Raw genomic sequence first — 22,540 nt, forward strand, 5'->3', positions numbered from 1 at the left:
TGACAACCCCTTTTCATTTTAACGGTTGAAACTTGAAACTATGTCATTGATACAATACACCGGCTCTGCACAACCAATGCTCCATAACTTAACCATTGGATTAGAATCTTCTTTTACGCAGCCTCTGAACGCATAGAAACCTTTTGGCTTTTATTCCAATCTGATGGACCTTGGATAGAGTTGACGGCTCTCCCAGTCTCCCATCCCATCCGACTGCAATCCTGAATCTGTCCAGTATATCAAGAACGCTTCTCCTACAAAAACTCGGTTTCCCAATTTACTCTATTTGATTGAAACAAGCTCGTCGGTCGTCTCATATAAAGGTCGCGGGTCCATTTCGTCTTTCTAAACTAAATAAATATCTCTTCGTTTTCTTTGGCATCGCGTGTCCGATCACCGGAAAAGATGATTCCGGTGGCCGGAAGTTGCAGGGTGGAAGCGAACTCTGTTATAGCTTTGCAGTGATATTGGATTTCATGGATTCTCCCGAGATCTCTCAGGCAGCCGGGAAAGGTTCCTACCACCTTCTGCTGCGTTGCTCCTTTGCTCTCCTTTTCTCTGTCGTCGCGACGTTTTTCTTATCCTTCGTCGCCGGGTTCGTCGTTATCTTGGTTGGAAATTTGTCAATTTCTAGTCCGATTTCAGTGGCGGGGCAGTGCAAGATTGTCTCAAGTGGTATGTTTTCTGGTATTTTCTTCTTTCCCGTTGTTGAGTTGTATTGATCTTTTCTAATTCAGGGCTTGTTTGGTTCAGACCTTTTTTTTTTTTGGAGCTTAAATGTTTCTTCCCTATAAATTACTCGAAGGAGCTTACTGATTTGAATTCGAAAGTAGGGTTACTTCCTTAATCTATCAATATTTGGAAGCTTACATGCACCGGTTTCTGAGACTTTTAAACGAAATAATGCCTTAGCTTTATATACCTTTTTGGCCTTATTTTCTCTATTCTGGTTACTGGGTTATGACTGAAACTATGGAGTATGAACATTATAGAATAAATCACCAAATGAAGAAGGCAGGCACCTTACCTTATATGTTAAAGACTGGTGTAGGAAGATAGAAAAAGGATGAAACTTTTGTGGTTATATTTTCATGAATAGTTGTTGGAGTGTGTGAATTTTAAAGACTTCACCGTAACCTCACCTTAAAGGTTCAAGACTGGATAAGAGGATAAGAAAAGGTTACAGCTTTTGTAGTTATATGTGAATGCAAGGCCGTAGTGGAGTTGCTAAACTGTGTGAATTTTATGGATTTTTACTGCTCTGGTTGATTTCTTTTGTTTTGTTTGTTTTGCATTCATATGAAATTTGATTTCTGAAAATAAAACTGGTTCCATTTATCCATTGGGATCAGTTACTTTTTGAATTTAACAAGGAAAGAAGTATCTCAGACTGAAGCCCAAGGTTCAAAATATCATAACGTATTGTTGCATATCTTACGATGCATATTGGTTTTGAACCACCGAAATGCTAAATGAGGGGATTTAGGACATGTGGCCACTCTTGAAGGCTAATACTCTTCCTAGAGATGCCCTGATTCAATTCTTGAAACTCAAAACATTTTAACCTAAGATTATTTTCCCTTTGAATCACGCGATACACAACTTTTGTGTATCAAGCGAGTCAATACTCACCATGCTTAAGTCACTCTTTGATTTTGCAAACCAGGAGTTCTTGAGTTTTTTTATTTTTTTATTTTTTTTTATTTTTTAATGCTCTTCATCCTTCTTATTCTGATCATGTTCTCGTTTTGTTAGCTGAAATGACATGGTAGAGAGTTGGATTTGTCTGCCAGCTCTGTCAACTCCTAAACCATTAATGCTCTTGATCAACTGGAGGTTGATGAAATTGGTGTCCCTGTTCAACTATGAGTCTATGATGAATGTAAAGTAAATGGTATGAGTGGATCCCAAAGTTATGTAGCATAGAGAGACTGAAAGATCCTCTGTTCATGGCTTGAAGCTTCCTATAGGAGCATACTGGGAATTAGCCAGTTGGATCACATAACCACACACTTCAGTGACAACTGAGGACCCCAAAAAAAACCACACACTTGAGTCCTTGTCAACTGAGAGAAGATGATTTTGAAGTAGTGGTAGTAGGGAGGCAATTTTATCAACTTCCAGATCATGTATACGGCACTTCAATCATTTCAAATCATTTAGGTTATGCTGCAATCTAGAACTTCATACTGAAATTAATCTCAAAATTCCATGAGATTATGACACCAATCTGTTGTCTCATATAGTGCCGGGAAAACCTCATTAAGTGGTCTGTCAACCTACTAGGGATCTGTCTACCATTGAGCCATCTCTGATCTTGTGTCTTATAGTCTTATACCCTTTATAATTCTCTTTATATACATGTAATCATGCTGTTGATTGGCTTTTCAATGTAGGACTTTAACTGGCTAATCTGCTTGCTCTTTGAAATCTTGGAGATGGGTCCTTTTAATATCCTTTACACTGATATGCCTTGTCTACATAATTAAATAAAGCGATCCTTTTAACAGAAAGGAAAGAGAATATGTAAATGGTCTACTCTATTTAAATTTAGCTTGTGGTAAAAGTTCTGGACTAAATTTTAATGAGCTTACAAATCAAGCTATCATCTTGGAATGTCTTTCAAATTCGGGACTAGATAAAAGAATTGGTGGGCTTTGAAGAAAGCACAAAGCACTACCTTAGTGCTATCACATCCACTGCAATTCCTATCTCCATGCACCAGATTTAGCCAAACCATTGGTAACAATATTGGCAAGTCTATGTCTAATTGCTTAGAACTTAGTGTATATGTATTAAACTGGTCTTAAATCTTAATTTACTGTAGTTGGGACAAGTAGCAGCACTGACAACGTTGGTGCTTGCACAATAGAGATAAGCGAGCTAAGTTTGTTTTCTATTGAAGGGAGAAACATGCAGTTGTTATGGATTTGGTATCTCCATAGCCCAACTAAGGTTGGCTTTTCATGTGGATGGCCTATCTTAATAAAATCATGATAAATGTCTACCTTACCTCAAGGGGTTGAGACATTAGAAATGTTTGCATGCCTGTCAAGCCTCCTAGAATCAGTGTCCATCTCTTGATTATTCTAGCTTCTTGAGTCAGGTTTTGAAGCATGCTTTTAAGTAATTCAGAATGCAATGAGCTGTACTGGTCACTTGTTGAGCTTGATTGATTCTTTGCAAGGGGTGCAGCAAACAAGGTCATATCTGATTCTTAGTGAGGGTACACAGCAAACAAGGTCATATCTATATCCTATGAAACTTGACCCTGTTTACAATATGCTGGTTTTATACAGACAGAAAGGAACTTATGAACAACCAATTTTTAATGGGAAGGTTGAACGGTTTTTCTAGTGTTTGGAAAGACAGGAAATGCAACATTAATTGGGGTTTCAGCAAATTTTGGAAGAATGAATTTCTACACTTTTTTTTTGTCATGATTATGAAAATATAGGTGATGTTTGGTACTGTGGACGTTTCTACTTGAAATGCTGCCACATCAGCACCACCTATGTGTTTTGAGTTCAAACATCATTTTTCTGCTTGATTGTGACTGTTTTGGTTTTAAAACAGTCATAAAACGTTTCTATTAGAAACCTGAACTGGGGGGTGTTGGGTAAATATCAAATTAACATTTATTCCATCAGCTGCCCATTTGAAGAAATAGTCCAATGACCTGGCTATTAGTTGGTGTCCTATGTGGCAGTGTAAGATACTTCTGGTTCATCACATACTAGCAAAGATGAATATACACCATTAAATACCCATAAACCCTACCTCCAAAATAAAGGTTCTTTATTTGGTTTTATGCTTCTAGAACCATTAGATCTGCATCCAGATGTTAATCCATGTGTCATGTGTGATAATGAGCCAATCATCAGAAAACATTTATTTTTAAATTTGACCATTAGATGAGAATCAATATAGTAGGGCGGTCCACATTGAATATGAACATATAAATGTTTTAGGTAGCAATCCCAATACCAAACACACTATTGTTCAAAACACTTGTTCAACACCTAGTGAGCATAAGTACCAACAAAACAAGTTTCATGTCAAAATGCTAGAGGCTTTTTGACATGAAATGGCATTGCTTCTCTAAACGTTTGAGCCTGAAATGGCAATGGTGAAGAACCATTGCTCTTTCAAATGGAAAATTTAAAGATGCAAAAGCTAAAATTTCTGTATCCTTTTTATTTCTTCCTAATCTCTTACTTATTTCTTCATCTCTATTCATCATCGTTAATAATGAAATGTCTTACTTCATCCTCCAAAGCCTGCCATCAGATCTGAAAGATGTAGGTCCCTCTACCTCTCCTATGTCATTTTGGTATTAGAGTCAAACCTAGAGGTATCTTTGCAAAACTTGGAAGTATCAAACCAAGGCCTGGAGATGTGGGATATGTCACATGCTTGCTGAAAGCATTTAAATCTCAAATTCACAACAATATCTCTGCAATATGAGGAAAAAACAAGGTAAATGTGAAGATGTATGGTCAGAGTGTCAAAAGGAAGCTGCCCTTTGTAAAGCATAAAAAATCCTCATTTCTGAATTTGTATGTAAGAAGAAGTTCTAGAAAAAGGAAATATCAGTTGTAGAGATATCTATTATTGAAGCAATAAAGCATCTTTTTAAGCCTATGGAAGAAGCTCCCAAGGAGATGGGCTAAGTATTCAAGGGAACAACTTCAACATGAATCTAGTGACAAGCTGCTAATTGGTTTCTCTGTGGTTTTATTGCAGATCAGGATGATGTTAAACACATTTGGATGGTGATCTCTATTTCTGAAACCTTGAGACTTTTGGCAGAATTCTTCAAAATCAAATTTCATCCTGCATATGATGACGAATGTTGGCTCCTATGTTCAAGTCTTGGATCTACAATTCATTATTCCTCACTTCAAAACTCAAGGACGTTTTTTTTTTTTTAACTGTGGAAGAATGATGCAGACATGGAAAGGAAATCAAGTTTCTTCAAATTCCTATACTAGAGGCAATTTCATAGTATTGGGTTATCATAATTACTTTGGGATTTAAAGCCCTTATTTAATTATTCCTACTGTGTTACCTATAAGTTTATAAGAAATTAGATGTTGTTTTGGGCCAATTTCTCTGTTAAGTTTGGAGTCTGTAATGGGAGCTCTGTGCCCTAATGTTGGGTCCATAAATAGAGTCATTGTATTTGAAGTTTAGAAGAATTTATTTGATGAACAAAAGTTGTTGTTTATTTGTTTGATGACATGGTGATGAAGCCAAAGAAGGATTAAATGCAAATTTAGATTTGTTTAGAAACAAGAGGTTTTAAAATAAGTAGGACTAAAACAGAATATTTGTGAATTTAAATTTAACAATAATAGAGTGAAAAGCAATGTACACTAAGGATTGGAGATCAAGAGGCATCTTCCATTATCTTGGTTTGATAATCCATAACAAGGGATAGAGTGAAGAGAATGTCACTCATAGAACCAGAGCAGAACGAGCAAAATAGAGGGGTGTGTTCTACCAAAAAGGCATGTGTTGAAAGTAGTGAGAAATGATTTAAGGGCAAATAATTTGACAATAGAGTGGCTCTGAAGTCTGAACAGAATGGAATAGTGGAACAAACGTCATGTAGCCAACCCCACATAGTTGTGACAAGGTTTAGATGATGATGATGGAAAATGAGAACCCTTGCACTCCAAAATGTTGGACTGCAACAGACTAGTGCAAGCAGCACATCCTTGAGTTACTTCAAATCACTGGCCAGTATGCTTGTTTCAGAGATCCAATGATGGAGGTCCAATTCCCTTTAGATATGTGGCTTACCCATCTGGAATTGAAGGAAAAGGTTAAGGAGTGGCGGGATACCCACATACCACAACCTATTTGGGAAAGTTAGAAATTTCTGACGAAGCTGCAGATCTTGAAGGGAGAAATTAAAGAATGGAATAAAGTTAAGTTTGGGAGATTGGAAGATAAAAAAGGCAATATTGTTTCGCAAATTGAGGAGATTGACAAGAAGGAGATGCAAAGTGTATTAGATGATCATGATAGGGAGAGGAGATGGTCTCTAAAAAAGGAGCTAGATATTACTTTATTGAGAGAGGAGATCAAGTTGTTGCAATGTATTCGGGGCATACTGGCAGTGTTGGAAGGAATTAAAATAGCATGGCAGCTGAATATCAATAAACTGGTGGTGGAAGGTGACTCAAGTCTGGTTATTGGGTGGCTGCAGAAGGAAGACTTCAGTTTGTGGAAATACTTAAATGAGAAAAAGAAAATTAAACATTTGACTCAAAATATGGAAGTTCAGTTTCAGTGGACTAAAAGGTGTGCTAATTCCCTGACAGATTCTTTGGCTAAGCAAGGGGTGGGAAGAACTTTTCTTTTCTGGGAAGCTTTGTAATATGAAGTAAACTTTTAGGGAGGGTTAAGAGATTTTACCCCTCCCTCCCGTTGTATCCTCCATTTTAATCTTTCTATTAATAAAAGTTTTCTGTTTTATATATATATATATATATATATATATATATATAATAGGCCAATCAATGAGAGGTGGTTATTGGATAGGCTTGAGTGGGATCTTTTGGAAGAAAATCAATTGGAGTTTTTGGAGAAAAGGTTTGAGGAGGTTGAAATTAAGGAAACAGTTTTCTCCATGGATAGATCTAAGGCTCCTAGGCCTGATGGATTTACAATGGCTTTTTATCAAGATTGTTGCGAGATAATTAAAGATGATTTGATTAAAGTTTTTAGGGAATTCCACAATAGGGGAGTAATCAGCTTGGGAATGAATTCAACCTTCTTAGCCTTGATACCAAAGAAGAAAGATGCCACCCAACCAGGGGACTTCCAGACCTATAAGCCTAGTGACTAGTATCTACAAGATAATTTCCAAGGTACTTTCTCTAAGACTTAAAAAGGTCCTCCCCCCTCTTATATCCCAGTTCCAAGGGGCTTTATCCAGGACACACAGATAGTTTTCGGATTGTAATTGCAAATGAGTGTGTGAAGGCTCAAATAAGGTTGAAGATGAAGGAAATAGCAATCAAGTTGTATTTGGAGAAAGCTTACGATTTAGTGGACTGGGATTTCTTGATCAATATTATGAGGAGGTGTTGCTTTGGGGTTTTATGGTGTAAATGGACCAGAGGTTGCTTGCAAACAAGCCACTTCTTTGTTATAGTTAATGGGTTGGCAGTTGATTTCCTTGAGGGGCTTCGAGGTCTTAGACAAGGTGATCCACTCTCTCCCTTTCTATTCACTTTGATAGCTGAGGTTTTAAGTAAGCTAGTCTCTAAGGCTAACTCTATGGAGATGTTTAAGGGTTGGGTAATAGGAAGAAATAGAGTTTTGGTCTCCCAGTTCCAATTTGCAGATGATATCTTGGTTTTTTGTGATGGGAAGGCAGAGAAGGGGCAGAAATTTTGAAGTTGGTAGTGAAGCTCTTTGAGAGGATTCCCAATTTGAGAATCAACTGGTTTAAAAGTCTATTGGCTGTTATCAACTTGGAGGATGATGATCTGAGAGCAATGGCAGACTCGTTGGGTTGTGAGAAAGGGAATTGGCCTCTGTGTTACTTAGGATTACCCCTTGGTGGCAACCCTAGATCAGGTAGTTTTTGGACCCTAGTAGTGGAGACTGGAGAGGTTTGAGAAAAGGCTAGCAAGCTGGAAAAGGAATTATATTTTGATGGGAGGGAGAATAACATTGATCGAATCCTACTCATTGACACATATGCTTGACACCCACACCAAGGTCCATGTATGTTTGTAACATGGGTGTAAAGGCTTGCTGAACTTATACATAAATACTCTCTCTAGAGCAATATATAACTAACAAGAAGCTCATACAATTTGTGGACCTAGGTGAAGATATCAGAACCACCATATAATGGAAGACTTTTTTTTTGTGGGGGGATGTTTTTTAATAAAACATTAGTCTTGTTAATTAACTTGAAAAAAATAAGAATGCCATGTCATGTTTGTTTTGGATCAATAATGCTGTGTCATGGTTTTTCTACATGAAGTCACCGTTAACATATAGACACAATAAATACCTTACCTAAAGACTCAAGCAGCCACCAGCCACTAATCATACTGGATGCAACTTCTATTTTATTTCAGTTAGGTTACTGTTCCATATTTGACATAAACTTTTTGCTAGTTTTCTGGTCTCTTTGTTTGGGTTTTGTCTTATCTGGGATGCATAAAACAGAACCAGAGAAAAAGAATAATTAAAAAAATTACTTAGCCTAGTCTTTAAACTTTTACCTAACCCCATGCTGATAGAAAAAAAAAAGAAAAGAAAAGAAAAGTTTTACTTAACTCCTTCAATTAGACCCATTACCTAATGCTGGTCATGGCTCTCAAGGGTCTTAGGAAGGGTTTTGATGTTGGACAAGGTAGGGGTCCTACAGATTTCAAATCTGGTTATGGTCTTTGTGGGGTGATAAAGGGAGATTTGGGTGATAAATGATGAATAATAGAGATGGAGAAGCAAGTAGACAGTTTTCTGTCCACCAAAGAAAGAGTAATTAGATTTGAAAGGGGAAGATTCAAACTGTTATAGAAACCAACAATGAGATGGGTTGCTTAGAAGAAATAAGCGAGAATGTTTTTTATTTATAGACTCACTATGCGAACTAGAATGTTTCTTTACAGACTCCAATTTGGACTAGGAAACTGATCCAAAAGAACTTATACTTGTTTTATAATTAGGACAAATCCATGGGGAATCCGTAGGACACTCAAATAAGGACTTTAACTCCTAAACTTATTAAAAAAAAGCACTTCAACTCCTAAAAAACTCCAATAACACTTAATCAATCCTAATGAAACTTTTTTTTTTATCAGCAACACAAAAAGATCATTAGATTATCAGAATGTGTACAACAAGAAGTTGTGGGTAGACATAAAGTCCACCTAAACCCAACTAATTACAATACAGACCCAAGCTTACCCAACAAAGAAATTCATTAGTTACAAACAAGCCCCAAAAGGACCCAAGGGATATCCCACTAGCTACAACATAGCCCAGAACATAGATTGCCTTTGGACTCCTTGCTTAGCTAGATCATCAGCTATGCTATTAGCTGACCTCTTAATCCATCTTGTGTGAATTTCCATATCTTTAGAAGCCTGCTTAAAGCACCTGAACTCATTTCTTAATCTCCAGATTGCTCCTTCCTCTTTTTCCAGCCAGTTTACAATGACTTTCGAGTCCCCTTCAATAATCAACCTGTTAATCTCCAACTCTTTAGCTTTCTCAACACCAAACACTGCTGCCTTCAATCTTAATGAAACTTATTTAATGTAAAGAAACCAGAAATTACTAAAAATAGTAAGTTATTGTGTTACTATAAATATTAATTACAGGAATTACTATAAATTGTAAGTTCAGAAATTATTGATAAAAAAAAAATTGTAAGTTCAGAAATTAGTATAAACAGTGTTGCATGGACATGGATGTAGGAATTGGAATCTGATGCATGTCCAAGAGTCTGACTTGGAAAGATGAGAAAACATGGATTCCTGGACACATCTATGGACAAGTATATACTTTAACGCAATGAATATTTTTTGAATTCTATGGAGAGGACACAGCTCGTGCCACTTCATGGGAAGCTTGTAACTGAACCACTCATTCTATTAATGAAATTGTAATTTATTTATCAAAAAAATGTTGCCTTTATTACTAAGTGACATTTGATATGAAAACTAGCATTTATCTTGTATATTAGCTGTTCATTTATGTCAAATAAGGCTAGTAGATAAAAAGGAAATGCTGCATAGAAGTGTCCTCAAGAGTCCATGAAATGCCAGACTCAACACATGTCCAACATGGACACGCCATCCATTTAGGAGAGTCCATGCAATAGTAACCATACATAGTGATTTCAAAATAACAGTAAATTTCTAGAGAACTTAAAATACCATTCCTAAGACACCTATAACTAGAAAATAAATTTAAAAAATCAAAATACCAATATCTCTATCACTCAGAAATTTTGAAATTGGTGTAGGAATTTAAAAACTGATTTATTTCTCCATTGATTCTTTCCTTGCTTCTGTATCTGTGTCAGGTTGATTGGATACAGACCTAACCTTTGGTATTTTTTTTTGCATAGTGTCTGCTCTCAGAATTAAACCTATGTTCTCGTGCTTGCCAGTTGAGGTTTTACCATTGCACAAAGCAATGGCCCCTAGGATACATGAATTATATTGAAGTTAATATGATGGGTACTTAAATATATGTTTCTCAATTCTCACCCAACAAATCATGCAATAACATGTGTTTTCTTTATTGTTCTTTCTTCCATGCTTTCTAGGAAAGAGAATTGAATTATTACATGGACATATTGTATTTCTTGCAGGTGTTGATCTGAGGTCATCCAAGGTTTGCGAACTTGGGTTGTTGAATTACAATGCCAAGCATGTCTTTTATCCCTTAGAAAGAAGAAAGTTTCGATGCCATTATGATTACTATTGGGCTTCAGTTTTCAAGGTGATATTGATATTTTATTTCATTATCTTTGACTGATTGAATAGAAGAATTTATTAAGATGGGAAAAAGAGCATGCAAAATCAAGAAATCCTTTATAGAAAATGGACATTAACATTTTATTTAGTTCAAATTTATAGTTTGTATCCTTCGCTAAATTCTCAAAATTGGTTTAGAAGAAATTTCCATGACCTATGGCAGTTCCAAAATTGAATAGACGTTAAATTTGTACATGAGGCTCTGTTTGTTTGCAGTGCAAATCTGAACCAGATACAAATTTTGCACTCAGTTTAGTTTTGCATTTTTTTGTTTGTGACTATGACTTGAACTCCTACCTGACACAAAATTTGTACTTTTTGTCTCATTTCCACTCACTGGCAGTGCGAATTTTGCATCCCAAGAACTGATGCAAAACTGCACCACCTTCCTCCTACATAAATTCTTGCTCATTTAAAGTGAGGACCACATCATGTTACTTCTTACCTCCCAAACAAGTAACCCTCCTCCTACCTCCATTTTCTTTCACAGAAGATGGGGAACACATAATTTTACTTCCTATTTTACCTTTCACAAACGAATAATATAAAGTAAACCAGAATTTACACTGAGCTTATCTGTACTCTCCCATGCATTTATGCTAATGCAAATGGAGTTTTCACTGCAACCAAACTGAGCCTAATTGACGAGTCTCTATTGCATCTTTCATATTTATTTGAAGTCAATGCACCTCTACCTGGTTGCAAAGATAATAATACTCTATGAATGGTGAAAAAGATAATAATAAATCCACTTATGTAAATAATAACACTTAAGAACTAAAACAGTAAAATACCAGGAATATCCCCATGTCTGAACACTCTCTCCCTCAAGTTGGAGCTGAGATATCAATCGTGCTTAACTTGTTATCTCTAACAAACAATCTTGAAAAATGCCTTTAGTAAAGATGTTGATTAATTGTAGCTGTATATGGGGTACAAAACCAAAGGAACTAGTTTTTCCTTGATGAAATGGTGATCAACCTCTATATGTTTTGTTCAATTATGATGAATAGGATTGTGAACAATGCTGATTACGGCCCTAGATATGAACTTTATGAGCAATAATTTCAACCGATAGTAGGTTACAAACTTCATAACCCATCGATTTGGACTTTGCTCTAGCACTAGATTGGGTGACCATAGATTGTTTTTCACTCTTCCAAGTAACTAGGCTACTTTCTAAAATGCAGTAACTAGAGGTTGACCTATGATCTATGAAAGAGCCTACCTAGTCTACATCTGTATATGCTTCAATACACAAATGCCCATGGTTGGTAAACAAAATCTGTTTCCTAGATGAAGACTTAAAAAATCCTATGAACTATTTCCAGATCTATTTTCCTAGGTTAGTACATGAATTGACGTACCACATTCATAACTAGTGCTTAGGAAACTGGACTGGACCAGCCAGTTGGAATGGTTGAACCCTGACCAGTTTGGTTGCACCCCAAGAACAGGAATTGCTAAAAACCTGATGAAAACTGGTTGACCAGCCAGTTTAACCAGAAAACCAATGAACCTACCAGTTTCATGAAACCACCCAAGTCATTAAATAATAGAAATTTCAAAACGCATGTGACAAGGGTTGAATCCATGACCTCCTATTATTATGTATTGCTTAATTACCATTATCCAATTCTTTATTTGTCCTAATTAATGACTCTCTATTGTATATATTACTTTATTAAACATGTATTTTAAAGAAAATGTAAACAAAGAGACTTGAACCCTGGTCATTTGCTTTAAAAATTAAGGAACTTGCTATCCATCCACCATATTTTAGTATGATAACATTTGTAAAATATATTATATATAGTAGTTATGTGACCCATATTATATATACGTATTTGCCACATTATGATGATTCGACCTTCGGTTTGATCCTGGTTGAACCTCTGACCCATGAACCTCTCTCATTTCTGGTTCTATGCACGCTCTGGTTCTTTGAAATTTGATACATAAATCAGATGTCCTGATCTTTGAAGCTGACCTTAATAAATAAGAGGTTATTCACATCGATCACCTATTGATGGTTTTTCTCAATAGGATTCAGCATTGCAGCTAGGCATCGAGATGAACTACAACTATTGACCCCACATTCACTTCTTAAATGTTTAAGTGATGCAACCATTCTAGTATGATAACCATCTGGTTCATGTAGCAATGGTTTGATTGGTGATCCATTCTTCTGTTTAGACTTTCTATTTAAATTTGATTTGTTTGAAGAAGAAAAATGTTTTGAATACAATGTTAATAGTGAAACCAAGAACAGTAGGTAATGGTGGTCTGAAGGAGTTGATGGTAAGGTTTTGGATCTGTGCCCTCAGGTGTAATCTCCATGGGGTGGAGGTGTGAATGTTCATGGATCCAATGGAAAGGTGGAGTGGAGATCAAGAATGGGGCAGTAGGTAATGGTGGTCTGAAGGAGTTGATGGTAAGGTTTTGGATGTGCCCTCAGGTGTTATCTTCATTGGGTGGAGGTGTGAACCTTCATGGATCCAATGGATAGGTGGAGTGGAGAGCAAGGATGGGGCAGATGGTTCAAGGAGAAACCAGAAGGGGATGGTTGAATGTAATGGGGATAACCAAGTGAAGTTTCAAGGAAGTGAGGAATGGAGTTATGACTACAAGATGGAACATGCCGGGTGAGAGAAGGGGATAAGGCATTCTACTTGGTTTTGGTTGGGGAAGGAGACAATGCAAGAATGGCTCATCTGCGGCAGTGCCTGGTTATGGAAGTTTGAGGGGGACTGGTCAACATCTTTGGCAGGGGTTGCTTCAAAGTTAAAGAAAATATGACAGTTAATACTCTTACTGGAAGTTAGACGGATGCTGAACAACTTGTTGCTAGTCGTGTTGCTAACAGAGAGGTCAGCCTAGTAGTTTGTCAATGGCATCAAGTCTGGGTGGTGGGCATACACTTTGGATAGACAGGTGGTATCTCAAGGTTTGAACACAATGAAGGATGACCAGAAGGTGATGACTTGTTGCTGTTGGATAAGGGTGTTTGGGCTCCTAATGTACCTATTAAGTGGGGAATTCATAAAGATGATTGGAAAAGTTTGTAGTGGATTTATCTGTGTTGATGACTCGAAGCAGGAGGAGAGTGTGCATGGAAGTCCAATAGTGAGGCTCTTTTTCGTCAATGGTAAATGTGGTTCCAAACGTCCTGAGAGGCTGGTGTTAGAACAATGAGGACCTGTGGGTGACATTCCTTGGATAATCCAACAGAGAGGAAATGGTGTTGAACTGTTGATAGGTTGTGGTTTAAAGCAACATTGCAGAATCCTATTGGTTTCACTGACTGCCATGTCATTGTGCCACTGGCACAGCATTGAGTTGATGAAGGGGGTGAAACAGCATGAGCTAAAGAATTGGGGAACAGTGGCTGCAGAGAGGAGAATTGCAGGGGTTGGAGGCTAAATTCCTAGCTGCTAGAAGGAATACCTTGCTATGTTGGATGAGATCTACCAATGTCCTAGCTGATTATTTAGGCTAGATGTGAGGTAAGTAGAAGCAAGTTGCATTGTGGCACTGCTTTACCTAAGTACGAGCTTTATTTATTATTGGGTGTTACAGTCTATGGTGTCTCATGTTAACTCTGCCTGCTTGGGGTGAAATCAAAATTGTTGAATTTTCCTTTCTCCTGTTATTAATTCTTGTAATATCTACCTCTTCTCTAAGGGGCCTGTCTGAGAAGCAAGTGTTTCCATTTAATCAGTTTCATGATCAAATGTTTTTTTTCCCATTATTGCGATTGATTTTGACAACTAAATCTTTGACCTCAGTTGATTTGTGCATTAAATAAACAAGCATCTTCATCCAAGTAAATAGTTGGTAAATTCCACAGCTTCACTTTGTCCCTTCTATCCAAGTTAATAGTCGGTAAATTCCACTCACCCACATTGTCCCTTCTATGCATATATAGTCAACACCTGACTGATTGTATACTCCTTGAATTTCCCTATAAGGCGTGTTTCTTTTTTAGTCTTTATTTATTTTTCCTGCAGACAGTCAACATTTTATTGAACTTTTTCTCTGATCTTCCTCCCTTTGCTGATGGACAGAATCATTATAGCCTCAGACAACTTCATCAGTGTTATGCTTAGAAAGTAAAGTTGGATCAGGTTTCGTAGTTTACATGGTTAATTTTACTAAACTGAGGGGGCATTTAATAATGGCTGAAGTGGCAGAACTGAATGACTTATTTTATGACTATTCTATCCACTAAAAGACAAAGCAACAAGTTGTCCTGTTCAGCCACTTAAGCCATTATCAAACTCTGACTATTTTCTGAAATCTGAACATGATTTTCAAACAATTGGTCACATTTTCCCTCCCTGCAGTCACTATCAAAAGCTCTCTTCTATAGAATTCATCTTACTGCTGTAATCCAGCCCTTTTCTTGTGCAGAAATCAAGTTTCTTCTGAATGTTCTTGATGAGTATCAGTGCTGGCTTATGATTGATTGCAGTAAGATGTTCATCCACACAAAAATAGAGAAGACCAGGGCATAAAAGATGCTGGCATCTCAACCCTGCCTCTTGGCCTGAAGGATAGGCAATCTATAAGCTACCTATTTACTCCTAGGATGAGTAGATTTTTGGGATTAATTCCCTGCAATTATGAGCATGAATTGGTCTTTCTGATGAGTGTTTGTGGGCTTATCTTTAATGATAGTCCAAGGCTTCCTGTAAATGAGGCAAAATCCCATGGATGATGATTCTTCATGTAACTCAGTGACAGAATATATTCTTTTGGGAAGTAACATTATTCTTGTCACTTCTTGCTTTAGGCTCTTATTGCCAAGGATTTATAGGTATTATCTATAATATCATTCTTATACTGGCTTTTGCCTGTTTAATCATTTGTTTGTGCACTATCCTTTCAAAGTTTTAATAGAGAAGGTAATTGGATTCAAGTAAAAATTTTAAGTAGTATACAAACAACTGATGATTTGTATTTGAGTAGTATACAAAAACTGGATTTAAGTAGTTGTCTGTACCATTGGACGTATTAAACAACTTGGATGTATTCTGGTCCAGAATACATCCAATGGTATAATGCTTGAATCCAAGTTGTTTAATACAAACAACTATATGGGGTCAGCTATATGCCTTATCCCAACCAAACCATTGGATGTTTTCTGGTATTTAAGTAGTATACAGACAACTGATGATTTGTATTAAAGTTTACTTTAATATTCTTATTTCAGGTGGAATACAAAGAACATTCTTCAGGTCAAACACGGCTTGCATTGGCAGAGGCTCCAAGGGAAGCTCTACCTCTTGATTGCAGGCCTAGTTTTGGCACTGCATGGTTGACCAAGGATAAGTTCAAGGTAGTTGTCTGTATTCTCCTGCAATGGTGTGTTTTGACATGAACTTCTTGAATATCAGATTTAGTAACTTTTCAACCCCATATAAAAAAGTTATGATTCCGGTAGGTTCTTGAGAACTGTAAACTAACAGCTTCTGTGCCACATAACTCTGATGCTCAAGTATCACTGCCACATGTCCAACAACAGCTTGGTATGTCAAATTACTGAAAGAAGCAATGTAGACAGAACCTTTCAAGTTCAAATGAATAAAGAAAAGCTGCTTATTTTTATTTTTATTTGCAAATTTCACACTGCAAAACAATTATTTTTTCTATGCAAAAGGACAAAAGTGGATCTGAACTATTGTTCTTTATATTGCCAGGTTTATATCATTTAAAATTTCATTTCTTAATATTTTAGGTACTGGTTGACCTAAAGATGTTCTCTTACTGTTGCTTGCTTTCTTTAGGTAAATGAAACTTATAACTGCTGGTATACACCTGGCTTTTCCAAAGTGGGCATTTATTCTGACAACCTCTTCAATTGTCAAACCAAAGATCCATCTATTGTTGAAATGATGAGAAGATCCTCCATCCTGTGAGTACATCCCATTTTAAATTCGATCTTTCCTTCTATTTTATTTATTTTCTTTCTGCATGTCCCCATATAGTTGAGATAATGCTTGGATGATGATGATGCTGATTTTTCTTTTCTGCATGTCCATCTTAGTGAAGAGCATGCTTGTTTTCAATGCAGATTCATGAGTTTCATAATGCCTAAACAGAAATTTCTCTTCAAGGAAAGACATAAATTATACCATGGATATTTCTCATACTGTATAAGGCTAGACCACTAGAAAATTAAATGTACTCATCAAGCTATTGTTCTTTGTTTAATAGTCTCTCAGGAAGAAATATAAAAGGAATTGCTTCATAGTCACATTACAAAGCTTGTCTTGATTCCAAACATCTGTATGTCTACCACTTGGTTGTGTTGAAGTTTGGTTGTAGGGTTGGGGTTGAAGTTTCAACACATTGAGTTCGGTTAGGATTGACATCAATCCAATCCAATCCAGTCCAAGTTGCAAACCTACCTATGTGACTTGCAAATTTTTGCACAGTAAAATACTCAAACATTTCATTTTTACCTGGACGATGCAATTACATTGGACCTTTCTTTATTGTTTTTTCTGTGTGTGTTTGTGTGTTGGGGGGGGGGGGGAGAGCAAAAATGGTGGTTCTATTGGAGGAAACCTGGACACTTGCGAAACACAAAAGGTTCTTTTTTCCTTATATCATACATACCATGAAATCTCTCTTTTTGATTGTAAGAGCATATTTCATTTATGTCGTTACCAAAACAGATGATATGGGAAACATATGCTCCAATGGTAATTTGACTAAATTCTGGCTCTTTTTGGACTGACAGCTTCACAACGATGGTATACTCCTCTTTTTCTGGCAAGGGAAGAGTTCGGCACATATACAGGGAAACATTAGCTGGACTTGTTGCTGGTGTGTTAACTTCCTTTATTAGTGTCATCTTAGTTAGACTCCTATATGGATTGAAATCCCGGCTGAGCAAAGGCTGGGAATCAAGGAAGCTTCATCTTGCTGTCTATGGGGTTCGCATAAAGCGAGCTTGTTTTCTGGTTGCATACTTCTCTTTTATGGGTTGGTTGACCATTCAATATGGAAAGATGCTTGGCTTCCCAAAAATGTTCATCAATTCTTAGTAGTATTTGTAACAGCACCAGTCTTGATACCAAAACGTTGAAATGCAAATTCCCTGAGAAAGTCTTCAGCTGTATTCTCCAAAATCTTCGCTTGTATGCTGCTTTTAGTGGGAAAGTAATACGCCCTTCAAGTTTTGTAGGAGGCATGGCCCCAAATCCCAATGCTTGTTTATGTTGAATTTTATAGTTCATGTAAGGCTCATTGTAATTATAGGACATGTCAAATGATTTAGAGGCCAAGGCTATTGATTATTGTTAGCTTTCTGAACTCACCTATCTTCTGCAATGTGTATGTTACCAACCCAGAATATGCCTACCTCGAATAGAACTAGATATCTGTTTGTTGCCGTTGCTTTAACAGTTAACACTCAAGGATGCTAGTTATGCTACTTTCACCCAAGACTATAGTATTGGTGTAATTAGGGGTGTGCATGGGCCAAGCTTGTCACGAGTTATTCGAGCTCATCTCAAAGACCGATTTAAACCGCGCTAAACTGTGCTTTGAGCCGAGTTCGAGCCTGATATATAGATTTGTTTGCTAATTGAGACGAGTTCGAGCCTAGTGAAGTTAGGTTCGTGAGCCTAGTATAATTATAAATAATTTTTTATTATATATATACATACATATAAATAAATAAATATATATATATATAATAAATAATTTTTATAATTCTTATTTTTTGTATGTAAATAAAAAAACATTTTTATATGCATAATAATAAATAATTTTTATAATTCTTAATTTTTTGCATGCAAAATAAAAAATATATTTATATATATATAATTTTTATTTTTTAGAAAAAACTTGGCTTGTAGTTGAGCTCGACCCGAGTGTGAACTTGCAAGCTTAGAACGGAGTCGAGTTTGAGCTCAAGTCTCTAGCTCGAATCGAGCTCGAGCTTGAGCCTAACGTTGTTTCAGCTAGGGGTGAGCAAAAAAAAAAAAAAAAAACGAAAAACCGAACTGAAAAATCGGTTAATTGAACTAGTCAGTTTGGTTTCGGTTCGGTGTTTTGAAGAAATCGAGGTACCGGCTTGGTTTCGGCTAACCAATTTAAAAAAAACCGGTAGTTAACTGAACTGATCGATATACATGCTATTCTATATATTTTTTATATATTTATGTATATTATATATATTATAGATTAATAAATTCGCATTATATATAAATGTATATATTTATGATATATTATATATTATTATTATTTAAAATATAATATTACATATATTTATAATTTTTATTATATATTTATATATTTTTATAATAAATATTATAAAGTAAAAAAAACTGAAAAATCGACAAACCAATCTATTGGTTAACCAACTGGTTTCGGTTTGGTTCTGGTTATCGGTTTTCTAAAAACCGGTACTACCGGTTCGATTCACAAAAAAGGCCCATGGTTTGGTTACCCGAACCATGAGCATCCCTAGTTTTGGCAAGCTGAGCTCAAATAACCAAGTATTTGGCTTGACTTTGCTCGGCTTGAATCTATTGGAAAGGCAATTTTAAGGGATGCACTTGGGAGATGCTATGTAGGATATAGTGAAATGACCGAGATACTCGAGGACAGGTGGGAAAGCTCACATAAATCTTTAAAATAAAACATTACCCTATCTTTGGTTAGAACCGAGATACTCGAGGACAGGTGAAATGACCGAGATACTCGAGGACCGATATAAACCTCCCATGTTTTGGTTAGAACAAGTAAAGTAGAAAATACTCTTATCACCAATAAAACATTACCCTACATAAATTTAAAATTCTAAATTTACCTTCTGCTACTTTACCTTGAACTTGCAACTTTAGAGAGAGAGTAAAAAGTTAAATTCAAACCATGCTTTTTAAAAACGACATGGTGACCGAACCGGTCAGGGGTCCGATCGTTAAACCCGATGGTCGGCCCGTTCTGACAAAAATAAAAAAATAAAAAAAAATAAAAAATGGTCAAAACTGTTCAAATGGTTCGAACGGTTAACCGCCTAGGTCAGCGGTTTGCTGACCAAAATCAACGATTTTGGGCAAATTTCTGGTTTTGGGAAAAATCAAAACCAATCACCTGACCGGTTCCCGGTTTTTACTGTCCGGTCCAGTTTTGAAAACCATGATACAAACTCTCTCACCATCCACAAGCTGCGGTGTGGATGGTGAGAGAAAATCACCCTTCTCTAATTTTATTTTCCCGGTTACCCCAGAGCGAAAGCCCAAGATTTGAAGGCAGAGATTGGAGGGCACATTGAGGATAAATTTCCAATATCCTAGATTTCTTCATTTCTTGCTTGACTCAACAACCAATCTCATTTTTCTTTGTTTCCTTTTTTATTGTTGATACTGAGCTCATGAGGTTTTCTTGTGGTCTTGATCATGGTGGCCTTCGTTCTCTCTTTGTTTAAAAGTCTCGTGGTTTTATTTTTGAGGTTAAACTGCAAGGTAAATCACCCTTCTCTAATTTTCATAACTGTGGTTCAATTCACTGTTTTGCATTGGTATCTTACTACTTGATTTAAATTTCCATACCTCGAATTTGTTTATTGTTCTCTGTTTCATGAGCATGATCTTATTTTTCACTTTTTTTTTTTTTTTTTTAATTTCTGTCGAAAAAAAAAGAGAAAATGATGACATTTGTGGTATTTAAGTTTAATTTTTCTCACCTACTTAGGTATTTACATTGCCGTCAATATATGTATCTTCTGCTGCTGGACGTGGACCTCCAAAGATGCATTGGAAATTAAAATTCAGCAGACACGTTGCTCGCCATTTTCTTGACTGTAAGCTTGACGTTCTGTATCCATGTCAAAGTGATGAGCACTGGTGTGAAATTCCACAACCTTTTCATTTGTCATCACAATATCACATATGTTCTTGTCAGATGGCAGTGAAGTAACAACAAACTAAGGTAAATATGAATGCCTGAAGAGCATTGGTTGGGCCACTATAGTTTCACTAAAACTAATAAAACAAACTTTGGTTTCTGGAAATCAAGAATTTTTAGTACACTCTTGAACGACTGTTCATGCATTTGGAAGCATTAATGGAAGAAGAGGAGAATCTTTCAGGTTAGAAGCTGTCTCTTTGGTCTCCTCAGAAGTCAGAACACCTCACGAAGACAAAGATGGTGGCCGGATTCAGTGGGGAGGATTTTTGTGTTTTGGGATACTCTCTCTTTTAAGTTGATTTTGCGGTTCAAGGAAACAAGCAGAACATGGGTAAGTGGTGCATTGAGGTTTATAGGAGTAGGGCACAAGAATACCACAACGCCGAAGCAAATGAAGTTTATGCTAGCTCACGGTGGTTCAGTTTCACCACCTTGTGTCAAGGGAAGAGGAAGGATTTAGTGGCGTTTGATAAATCTGAAAATTCAGATTTGAAAATATATTAAGTGTCTGAAATCTGAAAAGAGGCATAGATTCTTTTCTACTTTTTAGAGGATTTGAATCCATAATTTTGTTTGTGTTGGATTAACCCTTTACCATCTAAGATTTACTGATTTTACTATTTTACCCCTACAACATACTATTTGGAAATGTTGAATTTAGTTTGCAGTATCTCATAAAAAATAATTTTCAACCTCGTAATAATATTGAAACAATACAAATAAAAAATAATAATTTAATAATTACTAATTAATAAATGAGACGATTAAAATTAAAAAAAATTAATGACTATAAAAATATTAAAATAATTAATAATTTACACAAATAAAAATTAAAATAATTTTAAAATTAATGAAATAATTTAAAATTACTAGTTAATAAAAATAATTAATAATTAAAAAATAGCACAAGTAAATTTAATAAAAAATAATTAATGTTTAATAAAAAAATATTAAAATAATTAATAATTAATAAAAATATTATTATTATTCACCAAACCACCGCTATTGCATGGGAAGACAAGGGAGGGAGAGAGAGAGAGAGGCCGATTGGGGAGGGGTAGTTTTGACTTTTGGCAACGTCTGAAATGCATCTGAACGCATTAAGTGACTGGCCCTATTTCAGATGCAACACCAAACAAAGGTGGTGTCTGACAAGCAATATTTTCAGATTCAAACATCTGAAAAGTGCAATCAAACGCCACGGTTGATTATAAAGGGGTCTTGTGATTGAAGGAGAAATATAAAGAACGAGATTTTGTTATTTTGGGATGTTTTAGTAAATGTATATCTAAACAAAGATAGTTAAGGGTAAATCTAGTATTTAAAAAAAATAATGTATTACATCAGCGTTTACCGATAGAAATTAAACTAACAGAAGAGAAGAGAGGTAGTTGCACCATTTTTAAAAAAACTTACAGAAGGGATGTTTTTATTACTGTCAAGACATAGGGGAGGTTTATATATATGATTGTCAAAAAAACCTAGGGGAGATTTTTATGTTTTACCCTTCAATTTTTATTGGAAAAAACTGAAACAAAGGGTGAAAGGTTTCCTTGAAAAACTACAAACATGTGCACTAAGGTTATTCCATGAATAATGTATACAAATATTTACTTTGACGTAACATATTACAATCAATATATTGGACATTAATCAATTAAAATTTACATTTGTATGCAAAAATCACATAAATCCATTATATTTTAGGGTAAATTGCTGAGATTTTCCCAGAAGTTTCCGACTGTTGCTGAAACTTCCCATAAAGTTTGATAATTGTAATCACATTCGTTGAACTTTTTGACATAGTTGCAATTAGACTCCTTTTGTTAGAATCCACTAACAAAAGATGCAAAATTGTCTAAAACACCCATGCAATTACTATTGAGGCTGGTTTCTATAGACAAACAATAACAATAAAAAAAAACATTTAAAGTTGCAACTTTACATTTGAGTGATTGATATGAAGGGCAAATTTGGAAAATAAATCAATTTCAGAAAAAGAGATTGGAAGGGTTTGGGCTAGCAATTAATATGAAGAGAAAATTTGAAAAATAGACATTTTTTTGTGAAAAGTAACTACATGGGTATTT

At 35.8% G+C, this 22,540-nt stretch overlaps 1 protein-coding gene and 1 long non-coding RNA gene across 3 annotated transcripts; both read left to right on the forward strand.

Annotated features, from left to right (window-relative positions):
- The first annotated feature begins 51 nt into the window (after positions 1-51).
- On the forward strand, positions 52-17,836 carry LOC104596357 (exopolysaccharide production negative regulator). Of its 2 annotated transcripts, none has more exons than XM_010257459.2 (5): positions 52-675; positions 10,358-10,488; positions 15,739-15,864; positions 16,313-16,440; positions 17,272-17,836. In XM_010257459.2, exons 1-5 carry the CDS (start codon positions 477-479, stop codon positions 17,576-17,578), a joined length of 891 nt encoding a protein of 296 aa, XP_010255761.1. In that variant the 5' UTR covers positions 52-476; the 3' UTR covers positions 17,579-17,836. The 2 variants fall into 2 exon arrangements, with proteins under 2 accessions (XP_010255761.1, XP_010255759.1); XM_010257457.3 differs by having other exon boundaries at positions 271-687.
- Positions 17,837-19,536: 1,700 nt separating this feature from the next.
- LOC148804179 (uncharacterized) lies at positions 19,537-21,068 on the forward strand. The gene is made up of 2 exons (XR_016080679.1): positions 19,537-20,471; positions 20,632-21,068. It is a non-coding gene; the product is annotated as an uncharacterized LOC148804179 (long non-coding RNA).
- The last annotated feature ends 1,472 nt before the right edge of the window (positions 21,069-22,540 follow it).

Source organism: Nelumbo nucifera, chromosome 1 (genome assembly GCF_055504915.1).
Source record: "Nelumbo nucifera cultivar China Antique chromosome 1, China Antique-T2T, whole genome shotgun sequence".
NCBI classification, from domain to species: Eukaryota; Viridiplantae; Streptophyta; class Magnoliopsida; order Proteales; family Nelumbonaceae; genus Nelumbo; species Nelumbo nucifera.